At 51.3% G+C, this 12052-nt stretch overlaps 5 protein-coding genes across 5 annotated transcripts; 3 read left to right on the forward strand and 2 right to left on the reverse strand.

The window, feature by feature from the left end:
* Nucleotides 1-635: 635 nt before the first annotated feature.
* Nucleotides 636-1713, forward strand: xanC (transcription factor xanC; the record flags this gene model as incomplete). Its single annotated transcript, XM_025640386.1, has 3 exons — nucleotides 636-759; nucleotides 815-1324; nucleotides 1376-1713. 3 exons carry the CDS (start codon nucleotides 636-638, stop codon nucleotides 1711-1713), a joined length of 972 nt encoding a protein of 323 aa, XP_025486156.1.
* A 1175-nt stretch (nucleotides 1714-2888) lies between these two features.
* Nucleotides 2889-4193, reverse strand: BO82DRAFT_427375 (NAD(P)-binding protein; the record flags this gene model as incomplete). Its single annotated transcript, XM_025640387.1, has 3 exons — nucleotides 2889-3303; nucleotides 3422-3749; nucleotides 3841-4193. The coding sequence occupies 3 exons, from the start codon at nucleotides 4191-4193 to the stop codon at nucleotides 3124-3126; spliced, it is 861 nt and encodes a 286-aa protein (XP_025486157.1). The 3' UTR covers nucleotides 2889-3123.
* Nucleotides 4194-4643: 450 nt separating this feature from the next.
* BO82DRAFT_322997 (putative C6 transcription factor) lies at nucleotides 4644-7756 on the reverse strand. Its single transcript, XM_025632782.1, has 4 exons — nucleotides 6590-7756; nucleotides 6274-6533; nucleotides 5999-6224; nucleotides 4644-5934 (listed from the first exon to the last, which is right to left on the reverse strand). Exons 1-4 carry the CDS (start codon nucleotides 7438-7440, stop codon nucleotides 4863-4865), a joined length of 2409 nt encoding a protein of 802 aa, XP_025486158.1. The 5' UTR covers nucleotides 7441-7756; the 3' UTR covers nucleotides 4644-4862.
* A 1223-nt stretch (nucleotides 7757-8979) lies between these two features.
* On the forward strand, nucleotides 8980-11023 carry BO82DRAFT_297472 (uncharacterized protein; the record flags this gene model as incomplete). The annotated part of the gene is made up of 2 exons (XM_025631950.1): nucleotides 8980-9291; nucleotides 9356-11023. Coding segments are annotated over 2 exons (1980 nt in total), but the record flags the coding sequence as incomplete, so codon positions are not given.
* A 483-nt stretch (nucleotides 11024-11506) lies between these two features.
* BO82DRAFT_242270 (ankyrin repeat domain-containing protein) lies at nucleotides 11507-11878 on the forward strand (the record flags this gene model as incomplete). Its single annotated transcript, XM_025630798.1, has 1 exon — nucleotides 11507-11878. A coding segment is annotated over one exon (372 nt), but the record flags the coding sequence as incomplete, so codon positions are not given.
* Between the last annotated feature and the right edge of the window lie 174 nt (nucleotides 11879-12052).

The raw sequence follows: 12052 nt of genomic DNA on the forward strand, positions 1-12052 counted from the left end.
CTTATGTATGACATGGACCGGGGTTGCAGCGCGGACTGGAAGCAGGACGTCCAGCGCGTGGCTTGAGAAGTCACGAGTCAAGTACCAGTGCGGTGGGAAAGCAAGGAGTCATGACTGACTGGCTGGCTGGAGGGCCGGAGAGAAGACATATAGAATGGTTCGAGTAACCACGCACGGCGGATATTCAAATACTGCTTTGCGAGCACGAGCCACAACCTTTCTTCTTTGGTTATACGCCCGACCTCATGTTGCACCCATTGCGCAACCTCGTAATATTTGCCATTTGAGCCAATCACAACAAGCAAAAGGTCCCTGGGATATCCGGGATTTGGCTCCATTGATTTCTCGGATACGGTAAGCTGAGTGCATATTATCCTTATAAGGAAGGAAGGTTAGATTGCAGCAAGATCGGCCTACTGACGGGTTGACAGCGAGACACGCAGCAGCAGGTGGAGGCTCTGTCACTCCCAACACGCATTGCTACCCCCCCGCAAGGCGCCAGATATATGAATCCAGCCTCCACCCTGGCATCTGGCTATCTTCATCGCTACTTGTGTATGGTGCTCGCCGTTACAGAGATTACTTGTTCACGCCGACCGCAGTACTTCAAAACCCGCGTTGCTCCCTTTATTTTGATGTCTATGAAGATGCGACCACAGCCCACCAAGGAGGAAAGATGCTCCAGCGACAGCTCTGGACAGAAGCAGGACCCAATTGAGCGTAGGAGGTTGCAAAATCGATTGTCACAGAGGAATCATCGTGAGTAGGATCAGTACGTGATGACAGTCAACTTCACTACTCACAGGCTACCTAGGTCGAAAGATACGGGACCGCATCGCAAAGCTTCAGGAGCGTGTCATCGCCAGTGAGCTACGAGCAGCTGCAAGCCTTAATGGTTGGGACCATCCCAGCTCAATCAACGGTCCGCCAACGGTGGATCGAATTTCGCCCGTCTTTGACCCCAGCGGCACATCGGCTTCGTCTATGACCGACGGATCCTCCGGCTTTGCATCATCGTATATGTCCCAATCAAGGTATTTCTGCTCATCATGCAATACTGCGTTGGCGCCATTGCCGTTGTACTCGACGCAAATGACAATCACATCGCCTCTGTACGACATCACCGAGATAGATGCTTCGAATATGTCCTCGTCGACCCTCCGCAACCACCCCTATTTCCCGCGATCTAGCCCTAGTGCTTCTGAAATCCTGCAAGGAATAACCGGAGGATACGCAGCAACCGAAGCAAATGCACCACCTCTTTGCGAGCCATGGAATGGCCAAACTCAGTACTCGGGATCGTCGCTCTACTACATCGCAACAGGTAAGACGCATGCGGGTTTGCAGACTCATGAAGCTGATCGTCTTGCCACAGAGGCAGCGTTGCCACAGATCATGCAAACCTTGAGCACGGGACCAGCGCGACCAAAGGCAATCATCGTGCTCTCGCAGAATACGCAGCATGGTTCAGTGCCTACCAGCCTAACAACGGCGCAATCACCACCAACTGCAAGCAGCACCGTCAAGCTCTCAGGATCGTCGAGTCCTGTTGAGTTGCATGAAACCTTGTGTCAGTGCCAAAACCAAGGGTCGATGACTGGATCCCCTGGCATGATGGCAGCTAGTGACTGGGTTAATGCAGGTACTTCAACGTCTGTTTGCCCGCTACACTCGCTGCCAGCCAATGAAAGCATGCAACTGATGATGATGTGAATGGATTTGAATTCTATATATATACCAGGCTTGCTTATTTTGGGAGGAGGTTATGGTACCTAGACTGCAGAATCGGATCCAGCGATCATTTGTCAGCTCTATCTCTGAGATAGCATAGATTGCAAGATATAACGATTGCGAATTGTAGTTTGGAGAGGAGCGTATGGACATGATGAAGCGGTGAGCCACGGTAGACAAGCAAACAAGGCGGCAGCTCAGTGCAAAGGCAGACCTCACCTGAGTTACTAGGACTCACGGTCTGACAGCATTGATTTGACTACGGCGCAAGCTGTTTGTTTTCTGAAGTTTTCTTCCTCCCTGGTTCCGCATGCAGTAGTCTGCAGCATGGGCTTTGCGTCTCAGAAGAACGCTGAAGTGCATCCACCGCAACTATAGACTTAAAGGCGGAGTTAAGACGCACCAATATGAGAGAAACAACACTGAATTTCTTAGAGAAATAGACCAGGATCCCCATCCTTCGGTACCCGAATATCCTATGCCCACTGCAAGCACCGGACAATGAACTAAAAGAAAGAAACGCGCGGTCGCTGTTTCGACTACAGTTCATTGTACATCACCCCCGAGACCGGACAGCAAGATATCGGATTCTACCGACCCCCGTGATCCTGCCCCCTTCCCTGTAATCATCCTTGCCACTTTGCTGACCCTCGAAAGATGAATTAGTAGCTCTTCTTATGCCGTGTAGGCTGTACTTCAAGGTGTCGCCACCGCGTGGGAAAATCAGTGCTGTGTACCTTTCTACCCTTCTCGCGTGGGTTTGAAGGTAGCGTGTTACATTGTATGGTCTATGTATGTACCCTTGAGGAACTACCATCGTCACCATCGACAGATGTTCCGCTTCCCGAGGAATGATACACTTCAGCGCAGTGGTGGTGCCGAAAATGTACATACATCTGGGAGTACAGGAATTTGAATTCAGTAACTGTGACAAGCCAAGTGACAATCGGGCCGTGGTGCATGGCATACCATGGAGGGAGGCGGAGGAGGATGTTTGCTTTTTTTTTTTCTGCGCTTTTGCTTTTGTTTGGGGAGGAACTGTGGGTTGTCGTGGAAAAGGGGGGGAATGGGGGGTAGTTTAGAGAGAGGGCTCGGGCTTGTGGGATCCGTTTGCATGAAGATTTTAGAAACTGGTTTTCTTGGGATTGGGACTGATCTGGTTGCTGGTGATGGTTTTTGTTTGTTCGGATGGATGGATGGATGGATGGATGGACGGATGGGATTGGTAAGATTCTCGAGGGTGTTCGGGGTTGAGCATCCTTGTCCACGGTCTTTGCTTTAGGCAGCAGGAGTAGATTCGAATGGACTTCCTTTGACCAAAGCGAAAGGGGTTCGTTTCGTTCCTACACCTATTCTCTTCCCCCCTCCCCTTTGCGGAGAAGGGCAACCAACCTACCACGCACACTCCCCGCCATCATACCGATTCCACCCCGAGTTCCAGCCCGGAACATGGATATTGAAAAACCGCCCGTTCCCCTCCTTCCCCTTGTTGAGGATGATCTCCAGCGTGGCGCGCACGCCGTCGGCCACCGGGAGATCCGCTCGCGGACCGCCCATCTCGGTTTGTAGCCACTATGGTAGAGTTAGCATTGGCCTTACTTTGATTCTCATCTCTGGCTTTGATGACTATCCTGACTATTCTGACCAGGTCTGAACCATCGAAGAAAGAAGGAAGAAAGGGAACTCTTACCCCCGGACTAACGCAAAACACCGCGAACCCCTCCTGCTCGAGTTCCTGCGCATACAGCACGGTAAGCATGTTCAGCGCCGCCTTGGTGATCTTGTAGGATTGACTCCTGGCCTCCCGGTACACTGATTGCATCGCGAAGGAGCCGAGGGTTGTGGAGCTGCTTTTGTCAGTTGCCTGCCGCATACTGCCATGGAACGGAGAAGAAGGATAGACGACTAACATATTCACGATCTTCTTCATCGTCCCCTTCCGCAACAGCGGGAGGAACTCGCGCGTGACGAGGTGCGGGCCGTTGACATTCACGTCGAAGGAGGAGGTGAGGTCGTTCCTGCATTCCCCGTTCCATATTAGTCTTGAGATATCATCTACTGACACTTCTATGAAAGGATAGGTGTATTAAGAGAGAGGAAGGGAAATACATCTCCATCAACGACACCCGCCCCATCACTCCTGCATTGTTGATCAATACATCCAATCCCCGGCCCTCCAGTGCCTGCTCGACCAACTGCGCGGCTCGTCGCACGCCTGCTTCGTCGGTGACGTCGAGTGGGACGGGGGTGATGCGCGAGGGATGCTCTTTCACGAGGGTCTGGAAGTCGGAGGGTGTTTGCGGGGTGGATTGATTCGCTGTTGATGTTGTCGATGATGATAATGACAACGATCGCGCGGCGGCGAAGATATGGCGGACTTCCGTGGCGGGTTTGGCGGCCAGTTGGCGCGTGAGTTCGAGGCCGATGCCGCGGGTTGCGCCCGTGATTAGGTAGGTCGTCATTTCTTTTTTTAAGGTGCTGGGGTTGGTGGATCGTGTTGGGATGTTTGGAGGTAGTTTGAATTGCATGGACTGTGAGCCGTGACTCAGATGCTATCGCTCTGTGGTTGATACGGGTTTGATTTATATACTGTTGCTGGTCAAGAGTGTGTTGCGGAGTTAAGTGCTCGGGTTCCGGCCTGCATTCCTCAGCGCGTAGGATTTGTAATTTGTAACTCTGGGAAATCGAAAACGAGATGTTCTGTTCCGAGTCCGTGATTTGATAACGGAGGTTGGTAGACTGTCAGCAAGATGCTAGAGTAGAACATCCAGTAGGTATCTTCATCCACTGCGGACGCTATGGAAACGGGCTGCAAGTTGGCGATGAGGTCATTGATCCGGCGATAACGGAGATTGAGCCCCTGTCTTACTCGGTACAAACTTAATAATGGAAAGGAACAAACCACAGCGGAACTACAATGTGTGCGATTCCTTGAGTACACTACACATAGATAAACTAGAATGAAGAGGGAGTATCTAACGACAACAACGTCAACCCATTTTCAAACTCCACATAACATGCGCCAGCAGTGATCATAATCGCCTAGTCCCAGCTAACCCCACCGTCTCAATAAATGCTAAAGAGTCACACAAAACGCCGGTATGTTCATCATCCCCCTCTTACTATCGCGCTCAGCTCCATAAGGGTGGATGAATGTACTCGGCCGCACGATCGAGGATATTAGGTATGGACCACTCGCCGCTGGTCGAACTTTCCGGAGTCGGAGGCGGAAGAGATCCGAGGCTCGGTGTCATACTAGCTGCTACACCGGCGACTCCCATGCTGGACCCTGCATGCGGGTTAAGGTACGCTGGGGAACCGGCCTGACCGGCGGCTCGAGCAGCCTGGGTGGTGAAAGCTGCTTCGAGTTTCTCCAGTGCGCGGAGAGTTTTGGTCAACGGCTTGGCCCACTGCGTCTGCGTGTCAACACCGGCACCTACGGATCCGGGTGATGCAGAATTCAAGCCTGCTGGACTCGGGGCGGCAGTGCTAGGTGCTCGAGGAATGGTGCTGAGCGTAGGGGGAGCGACCCCATCCGTCGGAGGAGCAGCGGCGTCTGTCGAGTTGAAGTCAAGCTCGGCGTTCGCTCGCTCAGAGATAATGACCTTGAGCTGCTGCAACAAGCTCCAGAAACGCGGGATGGTTTTGGATTCTTCGGTAACAGCCAACAGGAAAATCGAGCTGATGGCTCGCTGTAGAGCAATCCACGATCGAGACGCATGTGAACTGACAGTATGCATTTCGATGTACGCCTCCACCGTCGTCATCAGATTGTTGACACAATCGGCACGCATACTGGCTGCGGCTGGGTCGGCCGTTTCTCCCGTCAGCTTCAGCGCTGGCCGATAAAGCTCGGAGGAGAAGTATGATGTGTGCAATTTGAGAACGACTCGCTCGAGGTGCTCCGTTGCAGAGAGACAGTATTTACGATCCCGGAGGTGAGGCTTGGCCTCGATCATGATCTGCTGGATGCGTTCCTTGTAGCCCTGGATGGTCTTGTAGCTCAGCTGCGAATGCGGGCTCAGCATGCGGCTGCGAACAACTTCCAATGCAAGACCGATTACTCGACACAGCGTCTCAAAGTACGAGATTTCGCCAGGCTTCGGATCGTCACGATACGCGATTTCCGGCTGGCACACAGCGGTCGTAGAAGGTCTGTCATAGGAAAGTGAGAAATGGCTGTCTTGCCATGCCATTGACCACCTGTTTCTGGTTAGAATCATATTTCCTCACACATTATTTCGTGTTGGGGCTAAATGCAACATACCAAACGTGCCGGCGGCGATAACGCTCTGCGGCTGAAAAGCGACTGGATTCGACATGTAGACCGAGTGCCAAGCCCATTCGAAGCGTCATACCGAGAAGCACGTAGGAGATTCCGGGGTTCATGTTGTACGACAAGACGTTGCCGATAACCAGTAGTGTCTGCATGGCATCTATCGTCGGCTGCGACAGGAAGTTGGTCATACGAAGACACTGGTATGAGCAGCAAACTACTACAGTCAGTAAATGTTGACGAGGTGCGGGTAGGCAAAGACGAACCATAGACTTGAGATGTCAATTCTCTCTCCTTGCCCGGTAGATCCGATGATTGACAGCCAGAGGCGAGTACGGCGAACAACAATCCCATGTAGGCGATAGTTACACCAAAGGGTTTCTGAGATTGGTCTGCATCGGCGCGGTATACACCACCCATCGATGCTCGGTTACTTAGCAGAAGGTGAAGATTCATCTCAAATTGTGGAACATCCTCGAGGACAGGGTAGATGGCGCCTGCGATGTCTCGGTAATAGTAGAAGAAGCTGCAGGCAGAGGTGCTTAGCATTGATTCCCCATAGACAGGTAAATAAAGACTGACTCTTTGCACTGCTGATCAGTTGGAAGGGCACTGCAGACGGCGCTGATGTCGAAAGTTGACATGTCAGAAGACCAGAGGTCAACAAACGGGTACGTTGCGGATTCGTTGTCCAGGCCCAGCTTCGGCAAGATCCCGCCTTCCAGCAGGGCCTGAAGCTGGTCGGATCCGGATTTGTTGTTGAGAATGTAAGCCAACACCGACCGGGACCCCAGGTGCACCGTGCCTTCACCGAAGGTGTTGGGCGCATGGATGCCCTCCCGCTCCGGGGAAGCAGCCTTCGACCGACTACTGGCATCACCACTCTGTATGCTCCCGGTCTCCAGCGAAGAACCGTGTCCATCTTCGGCTCTCTCGAGTCCAACCCGCAAATTGTTGATCGTTTGCTCCATCTCCCGCAACCGAGTGCGAACATTGTCCCATTCCTCGCGCGCGATCGATACTCGCCCGGGCCCTACCTGCCCCACCAAGCTTGGCCGATTGACTGGCGCCTCTGGCTTCGGACGTGCCGGAGGCTCGGGTGGAATTATGATGGTCTCACCAGGGACAGTTGGACTATGGTATGATTGCGGAAGCGAGCCCGTCATGATGCGCTTCTTGGAGGGGCGTTCGTAGGAGCAGAGGTCGGCATGGTCGCGCTTGACGCAGCCGTCGCAGGGAAGGTTACGGTCACATTTCACTTTGCGAGCGTGGCAGGGGTAGCAGGCCTTGGGTTCGCGCGCCTTGCGTTTTGTGCGGATGATCGCGTCGACTTGGGATTGAGGCAGGTCGGCGATGGCGCGGGACGTGCCCGCCATGTCGGGACCAGCGACGGACGGCGAGTACGAAATAGACGACTGGTAAGGAGAAGTCATCGTGGGTTGTGAAGTGAGCAAAGAGATGAGCGGTGGGTTTGGAGGAGCTTCCGCTCGAGAAGTGAAGGATCGTCGGTTTTAAGGATGTGGATTGCTATCTCGAAGCTAGAACATGCGAACACAGCACAACAGCGGAGATGACGGAATGAAGCGGGATAACGAATGCGGCGCGGGCACTGAGAAGGGTATTTACAGTGTTCACATTGAATGTGTTTGATAAGACGAGAAGAGAATCAGGCCATGAATGATTGTGTAAGGTGTAGCGTGGATGTCGAGGGGCCCAACATGGCTTGCTTGACAAGAATGTGCTCCCGAGGTAGCAGGGCGCAAGATTGGAAACCGCCGCCAAGATCGACTGGAAAACATCCCTCTGAGGAGGCCCACTTGACTAAGCAATCGACGGCAGTTGCTCACGTGATATGAGGGGAGTCGATCATGGGTTCGTCCAGCCCTAAGCCCTATCGGGGATTGAGTGACGCAATGCCGTAGATTAATGCTTGTTGCCTTGCTGCCTTGCTGCCTTGCATATAGTGCTTAGTCGCTCAAATATTCAAAGTGATACAGAGGAATACTAAGCCTACTCAAGGGATATGATCCTTGCATATGGGATATTAGGGTACTCATAGTCCCGTATTTTAACTCAGAAGGGACTGCTATGAGGCTGCTTTATCATTGAGGAAAACCTTCATTTTTCTTGTCGATCGACTGACTCCTTTAGCTTTAGATTGACATTCCCCTTCTCTGGGCCACCTAAGATTGTTCAGAATATACAGAGCAAGGAGTTTGGTGTAGAATTTCCAGAAAGATATACAGCATCGGGTCTGTGATTAACTCCCGCTTATCATCTTGCCCATAGCAGTTTAACGCAAATGGTATGGACAAATGGTGATTGTGGTTGGCGATGGCCATCTGCAAGACTGCTCGATGCATCACAAATGGAGAATCACACAATCAACATCCAGTTCATGAACATATCACCTCAATCGCAATGACTGCTTCTTGTCTCGGTCGAATGACGCGGTCAAATCCAGTAAGGCAGTTGTATCGACGGAAGATCTCAAAGCGATACGCAGGGCACTCCGTCTCTTTTTCGAGAGTAGGACTGCAATTGATCAATGTTCTAAATCCTTTTCTTGTGTGGCAATCAGCATTGTCGTATCCTGCTGTTCATTCAACCGCATCAACACATCAATGAGGGGGCGGGGTCCGGTTGTAGAAAGCAACCATGTAAGCGAACTAAATGATCTAGTGCCGCTCCAAAAGTACCGGTGACAATCCTCCTAACAGCCGACACAGAAAGTCTCTCATCGTCTCCAACAGCAAGATTCAACGAGAGTCTCTACCATGCCTGGTCTCCGCTCTAAGCCTAAGTGGCTTTTCAAGAAATTACAGCTACACAAAGAGAAAACACCGTCTGACAACAAAATCAGACCGAAAAAGGAGGATACAATTTCACCAGAGGCGTTGGAATGCAAGCCCAAAAAGCACCCCCGATCAATCTCTCGACCCAGCGATCTCTGGATCTTGGCCGAGCAAAAGATGAAACAGAACCGTGAACTGGCCGAAGTTCTATCGGATTCGATGGATATACTAGAATCTCAATATCGTCTTGATCTGCAACGCGGTGATCCAAGTTACCACGAACAACTCTGCAAACTCCTTAATGCCAAAACAGCTGAAGCCGAGACAAAGAAATGGGAAGTTCACCTGGGAGATCATAGTGTTGTTGTACGAGACCAGCTCAACAAAGTGCTCAAAAACATCCTCGTCGTTAAGGAGGTTGTCAGTACGGCCGCAAGTGCGAGCCCGCCTGCCTCAATCGCCTGCGCTGGTGTTATGGTGTGCTTTACGGTAAGCCCGGATTTGATGCGCTCCCAACTCTCTCTGTTGTTCGCAGACTAATAACTTCATTTAGATGATTATTCAAGCAGTAGAACAGCATGCCGTCCTTCTCCGAGGATTAGACTTGATTTCCGAGTCCATGATTCGACTTCGCGCGAGGGAAGATCTGTATTTGACCTCCCAGACCGGCCCGGAAACAGATCTCCTAAAACAACTAAAGGGGTTTCTGACCTCTCTTTGCTGCAAGATTCTCGAGTTCCAGGCCCGCGCGCTCTTTTATTTACATAGACGCTCAGCTGCACAGTTATTAAGAGACTTCTTGGACTCGGACGGATGGGCTAGCCTGTGCCAAGATATTGAGAGACTTGAAAAGTCCATCGAAACTACAACGGCCCTTATTGAAGCTAGAGGCACAAGGCAGAAGCACCAGGATCTTCTAGAACGGATTGAAGTAATCCGGAACGCTGCACACCAACGCGATCTATGGGCGACAACATCGGCTCGAGATGAGAGGATCAGAAAGTTTCTCAAGTTACTCTACACGTGCCCCTACAAGGATCGCAAAAACAGAAATGACAGGCGTGTGCCTGGAACCTGTGAGTGGTTCACCACACATGGTACCTTTCAGAAGTGGCAACAGAGTTCTCCCGATGACCTCGCTGGTCTCTTATGGGTCTCAGCCGATCCAGGTTGCGGGAAATCAGTCTTAAGCAGATACCTAGTTGATGATATTCTTCTCAACGACAATAAACGAACCGTTTGTTACTTCTTCTTCAAAGACGACTTTCCAGATCAGAGAAGTGCAGCAGGTGCACTGGCAGCCATCTTACGTCAACTATTCATTGCGCAGCCCCAGCTTCTACACGATAGAGAATTGAATAAGATGGAGACCGAGGGAGAAAGGCTTATTCAATCATGGTCTGAGTTATGGGACATGCTTATATCTGTTGCTTCTCGTCTAACGGACGGGGAAACTATCTGCATTCTGGACGCGTTGGACGAGTGTCATGACCATGCCCAACTTCTCAAAGCAGTTAAAGAGTTCTACTTGAGACCGCATCAAAAAAGCAAGCTCAAGTTCTTGATGACAAGCAGACCATACGACGACATACGTCGTGGATTCTCGGATCTCGAGGCAAAACTACCTACGATTCACTTGAGCGGTGATGACGAGCAAGAGGTCCAGCAAATATCTCGTGAGATCAACCTTGTTATCGGCAAACGGGTGATGGATATCGGTAAAAAGAAGTCTCTCGAGGAAGACGAATGCAGCATGCTGGAACACCAACTGACTGCTGTTGAGAATAGAACCTACTTGTGGGTTAGTCTTACCTTGGATGTTGTCGAGAACATACCAGGTTTCACGAAAGGCAATGTCCGTCGGGTGGTACAGAATCTTCCAAAAACCGTTGAAAGCGCCTATGAAAGGATCTTGGACAGGAGTGTTGATAAACCCAAGGCTAAAGCTCTTCTTCATATGATCACGGCTGCGGTAGAGCCGCTCTCACTGGAAGAGCTATCTCTTGCCTTGGCATTGCACATCAATGCGGACTGCCAAGCATTCACGGCTATAAGTGATGATGTCGAACCGAAAGAGCGCTTCAGAAAGACCCTCAGGGACCTGTGTGGACTCTTTGTCGTGATAATAAATGAGAAGGTTTACCTCCTGCACCAAACAGCGAAGGAATTCTTGGTCTTCGGCAACAGACAGGCTCCTGATAAGAATGAGACCCAAGCTACAATATGGAAGCATGCACTCGTACCAGAGGAGTCTCATTGGATTCTTGCATCTATATGTATTGCATGGATCGCATGGATGTCTGGTGATCGGAGAGGTATTCACCAAGGGGATTTTGATGAATATGCATCAAAGTCCTGGGTTACACACTACCATCAAGCGCGGGTGCGAGATGAGGATCCGCTAATCAAACGCGCGCACTCAATCTGTGACCCAAACTCTGTCGTATATGAAACATGGTCTGATATTTATGGACGGGCTGGGACGTACATTCCATATGGTGCTTCAAACTTTCTGATTGCATCATTTTTAGGGTTGACTGGTGTAGTCAAGCTTCTGCTTGCAACAGAGCAGGTGGAAATCAACTCCCCAGATTCTGAGTTTGGCCGGACACCACTTTCTCTGGCAGCCCAAAATGGCCACGAGGCAGTGGTCAAGCTTCTGCTTGAAACAGAGCAGGTGGATATCAACTCCCCGGATTCTGAATTTGGCCGGACACCACTTTCCCTGGCAGTTGGAAATGGCCACGAGGTAGTGGTCAAGCTTCTGCTTGCAACAGAGCAGGTGGATATCAACTTTGCGGATCGATCTGGCCAGACACCATTTTCCCTGGCAGTTCAATGGGGCCACGAGGCAGTGGTCAAGCTTCTGCTTGCAACAGAGCAGGTGGATATCAACTTTCCAGATCGATCTGGCCGGACACCACTTTCTCTGGCAGCCCAATGGGGCCACGAGGCAGTGGTCAAGCTTTTGCTTGCAACAGAGAAGGTTGATGTAAACTTTCCGGATCGATTAGGCCGGACACCATTTTCCCTGGCAGCCCAATGGGGCCACGAGGCAGTGGTCAAGCTTCTGCTTGCAATAGAGCAGGTGGATATCAACTTTCCGGATCGATCTGGCCGGACACCATTTTCCCTGGCAGCCCAATGGGGCCACGAGGCAGTGGTTAAGCTTCTGCTTGCAACAGAGCAGGTGGATATCAACTTTCCGGATCGATCTGGCCGGACACCATTTTCCCTGGCAGCCCAATGG

Source organism: Aspergillus uvarum (assembly GCF_003184745.1).
Source record: "Aspergillus uvarum CBS 121591 unplaced genomic scaffold BO82scaffold_99, whole genome shotgun sequence".
Classification (NCBI taxonomy): domain Eukaryota; kingdom Fungi; phylum Ascomycota; class Eurotiomycetes; order Eurotiales; family Aspergillaceae; genus Aspergillus; species Aspergillus uvarum.